Consider the following 6345-nt stretch of genomic DNA (forward strand, 5'->3'; position numbering starts at 1 on the left):
AAGCACAACTTATGAGAGGCACCTGGGGTACAACAGCTTTGCAGCCCTGCACGCAAGCCATTGTGGCCTTTGCCCAGAAAAAACACCATGAGAACCAAGAGGAAGCTGGGAGCACAGGTCCGTCCTAGTCACTTTACCACTCCTCCTGCTCCTCCTCCTCCAAAATAACAGCCAAGTCTCTGGGCTGTGAGAGCATCCTGCCGAGACCCCTCACCACCCACAGACACACAGAGACACCAGGCAGATGATGAAGTTCTTTAATGAGAAGCAGGGGAGTGGGAGACAGAGGGAAGGGGTGGGTGAAGCCAGAATGGAGAGGGAGGGAGCACTTCTGTGTCTTGCGCTCAGGAGGACTGGGTGCAGCATTGCTCTGAGGCAGCCTGGACCCCGGCATCCCTTGCTGTGGAAAAGAGGAGAATCAGTGGTGACAAAATGATTTGTGCAGGGGGAAAATGTTGGGATGCTGGGGTCTCCACTCACCAGACCCAAATAGGGCATAGGTCATTTCCCTCCTCCCCTCTGCAAACCCCATCCCCACAGTTCTCCATGCTCATGTGTGAAAAGGGGACAGATGATTTCAGGGCAAGAGCAGGGCGAAGGGATGACAAGGATACTGTTGGACTCAGGCTCTGCCACACATGCGCAGATCACCATGGGCAGATCTCTGAACAGCATCTCCCAAACATCACACAGCTAAGAGAAACCAAAGAAGGCTGCTAGACCCTAGGCATGGCTGCCATATCCTAAAAGCAATCCATGCTGTGAATAGAGTCAACATGGTAACTGAGGGGAAAGGAGCTGCAAGGGAGGGATTACCCTTCTGCACAGAACTGCAGGGGATGCATGCAGAGAGGCATTCTCTCCAGTTGCAAACCAACTGCAGGGTATCAGTGAGGGAGATTCCTGATGTCCAGGAAACAACATCCCTGAAGCAAAATACCCATGGGTAGAGTGTGTTCCAGTAGAACAGGCTGTACCTGTCCACACAGGTAGGCAAAGGTTAGAACACAGGGTCTCCAGAAGCCCCAATGACCCCAGGACCATGATTTCCTCAAGTGTCCCACAAAAATGACCACTTACCCTAATCGCTTCCTTGAGGGCAGGTTTCTGTCCAAGAAAGAAAGAACATGATTAAGAAGGTCCAGGGAATTTAGGCAGAAAACCAAGGCCCTCCATCAGCCAGCATGTATCCCATCCCCAAAGGACAAAGCTGAGAGAGAGGCAGCCTGTTGTCCTGAGGGACTGGCTGCCTCCTTTGTGTAAGGTGGGAGAACATGGCAGCTTGCTTCCTACCACTCTGTCTGGGGATGAGGATGCTCTCTGTGTTGAGGCCTCCAGCCTTCACAGCATTCTGAAAATCTTCCAGTGCCTCCTGGTGGAAGTTAGGGTCTCTGCCTATAGGAGAGGTCAGGAGAGACATGGTGTCAAGGACAGAGCTGGGGGAGCTGATAGAGCTTCCCTCCCAGCCCAGGGAACCAAGCAACTTAGGGTGAAGTGGGAGGCACGGCGCACCCAGGTGGGGATATGAACCAGGGCCTGGGTGAGAGAGGAGAGCCCAGGTGGGGAAGGAGAACCAGAACACCATGGCCATCCCTCCATCTGACCTCGAGGACTCGGGCACTGTGTCTTCAGCTCACCTAGTTTCTCTCAGAGCAGTTGGGGACACTGTGACCAACCTCACTCTGGAGGAATATGTCACCCTTGACTGAGGGCTCTGTGCTGCCTCTCTGCTCTATGTGGGCAGTGCCCAGGCACAGGGAGGGCTCAGGAGGCTCTGGGGCCCTTTCCCAGGCATGAAGGATACTAGTACAGGCTGTGATTGGGGCTGGTCTTTATATGATGGATCCTGTTCTGTACCCATCCTTATTCCAGCTGGAACCCCAACAGTGGTGAGGCCCCTTTCACCCTGTGAACCGTTGGCCCATTTCACAATAATGGGACTCACCCACGAGTTTTACAATTCGGAATTGTTCCCCGTGTATGTTGTTTTTCCAGAAGAAGATGTAGTGGTCGTCCACAACAGATCGTATGATGAAGAGCTCCTGAGTACCCCCATCTGTGGAGGTAGAGTCACACGGATCCTGAATAAACACCCTGCCCCATCAACAAAGATCTAAGGGTGTCCTGGCACCTCCCAACCTGACTTCCTCCCAATTGCTCAGTTCTTACTGCCCCAGCTTCTCCACCATCCCAGAGCCTCAGTTAGAAGGAACCTCTATTTCCATGGGAGCCATATACATGGGATGGGCATGTCCCCAACCTGTGTGTCATACAGGAGGGTCTGCCTCTGGAACCAGATACATCCCTCTCCTGACTCCCTCCAGGAGCTCCCCATAGCCTACAAATGGGACAACACTGGGCTGTTCTGTTGACTAGTTTTATGTCAAGTTGACACAAGCCAGTGTTATCAGACACGAGGAGAGCCCAGTTGGGAAAATGCTTCCATAAGATCAGGATGTAGGTTAGCTTGTAGGGAATTTTCTTAGTGATTGACAGGGAGGGCCTAGGCCAAATGGGGCCACCTCCATAAGAAAGCAAGCTGAGCAAACCAGGAGGAGCAAGGAAGTAAGGAGCAAGCCTCCATGGCCTCTGCATCAACTCCTATACCCTGCCTTGTTTGAGTTCCTGTCCGGACGTCCTTTGAAGGTGAGCACTGATGTGGAAGTGTAGACAAAATAAGCCCTTTCCTCAGCTTGTTTTATAACACAGGGTTGCGTTCCTGCAACCGTACACTAACTAAGACAACAGCCGATTCTCATCTAGAGACCCATCTACCACATCCGATGTAGTGTTTGGTGTCGGCTGTTCCCTTCCCATCAGGAAAACTGTCTCATGGGAGCCATCATGGGAATTAACAGGGTTAGAAGAAGCAAAAATCCTCAGGCCATGGGTCACTGTGAGATGGCCGCACTGGTCTCATGTGTGTCAAGGAAGTTGGGTACAGCCCTCACAGGCCCAGGGACTCACAGGCTGTGTATTTTATAGGCAAAGATGTCTTCTCTAGGACAGTGTTCATCTCGTGGCATTGTCCTTCAATCCTGGAACACAAAAAATCTGTGAGACACACTGCCCAGCCACACAACTCCCCTCCTGGCAGCACCCACAATATTGTCTACAGGTGCCTGGTCCCGAGGTGACCAAGGAAGTGCAGGCTTCACTGGGTCCCAAGTACATTACCAGTAGGCCTCCTGAGTCACGTGCTCAAGCCCCCTGACTCCCACAATGACTCAGTTTTGTGTCATGTCACCTGCTGGCTGCACCCCGACAGCCTCTTGCTCACTCCCTCGGAGAACCTGAGCTACTTGGTTGGTAGACATCGTCTGAAACAAATCCTCCCTTCCTCACCTGAATGCTGTGTGACTCCTGGGGCTCACCCTCTGTCTCTGAAGATACTTATGGACGAGCCCTACAATTCCTGTCACCTGGCCATTGAGGAAACTACTCAGAGAGCGGGATTGGGGGAAAAGAACAAAGGGCTCACTCCAGGGTAACTGACAGGGCAGGGGCTGCCCAAATGCCAGACCTTGTAAAGATAGCTCAGACACTGTCTTCTTCAGGAGCTACTAAAGCGACAAAAACCCAAATATGAGATCAGACAAGAAGGTAGGGGCCACAGGGATGGGAAGTCACAAAGGTGTGAGACAGCACAGGTAAGAGTCTTCAAAGAGAAGAGGTCACACACATGACAGGTCACACCAGTGACTGGTCCCAAAGGTCTCACCAGTGGGAATAGACTGGGATTTCAGTGTCTCTACAGAACCTGATAAACTTTCTCCCTGGGGTGCCGTATACCTCTCAAGTGTTGTGAAATCCTGGCCCCTGCCTCCCTTACAGGCAGAATTACGCTAGAGAGAAAACAGACCCAGCCTGAATGTTTACAATGGATATGACAGTGAAACCCTTCGTCAAGGACCTGGGTCGCTGACAAAGGATGTCCCATAGAATAGAAAGTGGGTGCCACTTCCATCTGAGATATTTTCTCTGCAGCCCTTACTGTCCCATGGTCATCTCTAAAGTGAGACACCCTCAGTGGTACTGTTGGGTCGAGGCTCCCAGCTCACCCTGTGCACCCCACTCAGCCCCCAGATCTCCTATGTTGCAAAGGCCAAGAAGAATGCTACCAACTCAGTTGGCACACACTCACAGGACAGTGAAGTTGACTTGCAGGTTGCCCCCTTCCAGGGTGGTGATGGTCATAGGAGTCACAGACATAGACCTTAACTCCACGCCAGGAATCTCCTTGTCAGATGCTGTAGCTTTCATATACCACGTTCCTGACAGCTGGAGAAGGACCCGCCCATCAGGACTCAGGGAGACCCCAGGACTGCCTCTAGTCCTTAGCCCCTGTCTCTAGCTTGCCTCCATGTTCTGGACATGTGAAGCGTTTCTACTTCCATCAGCCCATCAAAAAATAAGCTAGTTCAACCAGGGCCACAGCAGTGTCGTCACCAACCCTTGCAGGTGTGACACTATCACAGACCCCTGCACTCCCAGAGAACAGTGAGGAGAGATAGACCCTGGACTCTGACCTCCTCCAGCCCTCTGCACCCAGAACCATCTGACCAGATTCCTTGTGCTGTGTCTGCCATTCCCTCAAGTATGGGTTCAAGCCTGGCTCTGAAATGATGTCTCTTTAGATGAAGCAGGAATGGTCCCTCCAACCAACAGCATCAGCTCCCCCCACCCCGTCTCCCATAACCCTTCTCAAAGCCTCTGCCCTGCTCAGCCTCACATCTTGATTCTCTTCTGTGGCCGGGAAGGCCTGGGCCTGCAGGGCAGCAACAAGGCCGAGGCCAAGGCACAGTATCAGGGTCTTCATCTCCAGAGTCTGTGCTCACAGGTTCCCCACAAGTCACTGGGCTGGCTGAGGAGGCTGTGCTGGGGCTCCACTCAGCTGCCCTTTATACTGCTCAGCCCAGGGTCCCCAGGAAGTTGGCAAGGATGACTGACAAGTCCCTTCCTGGACATTCACCATGGCCAGCTCTTCAGTGGAGCAGATAAATGTCATCATTATCGGAAGTTTTTAGATAACACTCAATACCCAGAGGATGATGGGACAGGGCTACTTGTAGGTTTGCCCTGTCAAGAAAGTGAGTCTGAGTTAGAGATGCAGCTTCCCATGTCAGGAGCCCCTGAGGGTGAGAAGGGCGGGAGCGCACCCCTCCTGCACACAGTGTGGTCATCCAGCTGGCTGACACGCTCATTGACACAGGAGGTCACCGCAGCCAGACTGTCCTGAGCTCCATTCTCAGGAACCTTCCTGAATCCCAGGGCAGGACACTGCACCTTAGATTCATCTTGGAAAAAGAGGGAAGAGGGAGCCTACTGTGTGATTCTCAAGATGTGTGCCTAAAGATGTGTTCCCTCCTCAGCAAGGTATGCACTATCCCTGCCCATATGCAGAACAATGGTGGCTCGGACATAGAAAGAAAGGAAGGAGGCCATATGTACACATCCATGGGACAGAATCACACACTGGAGCTGGTGGTTCTACTATTAAGAGTCCTTTCTGCTCTTGTTGAGGACTTGGGTTGAGTTCCTAGCACCCATAGGGTGGCTCACAACTACTTGCAGCTCCAGTTGCAGGGGATATGAGCTTTCTTCAGGCTTCAATTACCTGCATGCATGTGCTACGTATAAACTCAGAGAGACTCACAGTCTGGTAAAGGCCGAAGGCACATGGACTTCTGTCCCTGAAGCTAGCAGATGCCAGGGGTCTTTTTCCTAAGGAGTATGAGAGGAGTCCTTGATACATTAAGGAGCCTAGAAACCCTTCCTATGGCTTCAATATGCCACTGTTTATAACTTACTCTCCTTGTCTCCAGCACCCTCCGGGTCTTTCATTGTCTGGGCAACCGTGTTGTAGCATGTTCACTCTCTGTTGCCTTTTGGGTGAGGTAAGACATCTCTATTTCACTTCCAAAGCTCTTATTCTCAGCCTTGGGTCAGGAATTCTGATTAAATCTCCTCTTAGGAGGGGCTGTCATCGTTACCATTTGTTTGGTTTTTCTTTTCAAATGTTTCCACTTCTGTACTTTAATATTCAAGAGCATCACGGCTGAGCAGAGCACTGGCATTGAAGGCCGAGGCTCTCAGACTCCAGTGGAATGAGGACTGCAAGGTGACAGAGGAGGGAAAAGTGGGCAGGCAATATGACCCTCTCCTAAACAAAATACTGGACAAAAGCAACCTCCAGTTCGCTTACTGGCTAGCAATAAATGTCAACTTGTTATGACTTAGATTCACCCGGAAAGAGAGTCTCATTTTGGGAATTATCTAGATCAGGTTAACCTGTAGCCTTGTCTTGTGATTGTCTTTATTGTTATTGACAGCCCACTGTGGGCA

At 51.6% G+C, this 6345-nt stretch overlaps 1 protein-coding gene across 1 annotated transcript; it reads right to left on the bottom strand.

The window, feature by feature from the left end:
* Nucleotides 1-243: 243 nt before the first annotated feature.
* LOC126509394 (von Ebner gland protein 1-like) lies at nt 244-4860 on the bottom strand. The gene is made up of 7 exons (XM_050155277.1): nt 4733-4860; nt 4145-4281; nt 2968-3038; nt 1946-2056; nt 1294-1395; nt 1081-1107; nt 244-400 (listed from the first exon to the last, which is right to left on the bottom strand). The coding sequence occupies exons 1-6, from the start codon at nt 4817-4819 to the stop codon at nt 1082-1084; spliced, it is 534 nt and encodes a 177-aa protein (XP_050011234.1). The 5' UTR covers nt 4820-4860; the 3' UTR covers nt 244-400; nt 1081.
* Between the last annotated feature and the right edge of the window lie 1485 nt (nt 4861-6345).

The sequence above is a fragment of the Alexandromys fortis genome, unplaced genomic scaffold, assembly GCF_014885135.2.
Source record: "Alexandromys fortis isolate MF-2015 unplaced genomic scaffold, M_Fortis_MF-2015_v1.1 scaffold_72, whole genome shotgun sequence".
Taxonomy (NCBI): domain Eukaryota; kingdom Metazoa; phylum Chordata; class Mammalia; order Rodentia; family Cricetidae; genus Alexandromys; species Alexandromys fortis.

Bases quoted from the DNA above. Each gene is read 5' to 3' on its own strand.
- LOC126509394 (XM_050155277.1), bottom strand. From the start codon at position 4,819: ATGAAGACCCTGATACTGTGCCTTGGCCTCGGCCTTGTTGCTGCCCTG. The intron at 2,057-2,967 runs GTGAGTCCCTGG...CTACCTCCACAG, and splicing joins GCCTATAAAATACACAGCCT to ATGGGGGTACTCAGGAGCTC. The intron at 1,396-1,945 runs GTGAGTCCCATT...CCTCTCCTATAG, and splicing joins CCGAATTGTAAAACTCGTGG to GCAGAGACCCTAACTTCCAC.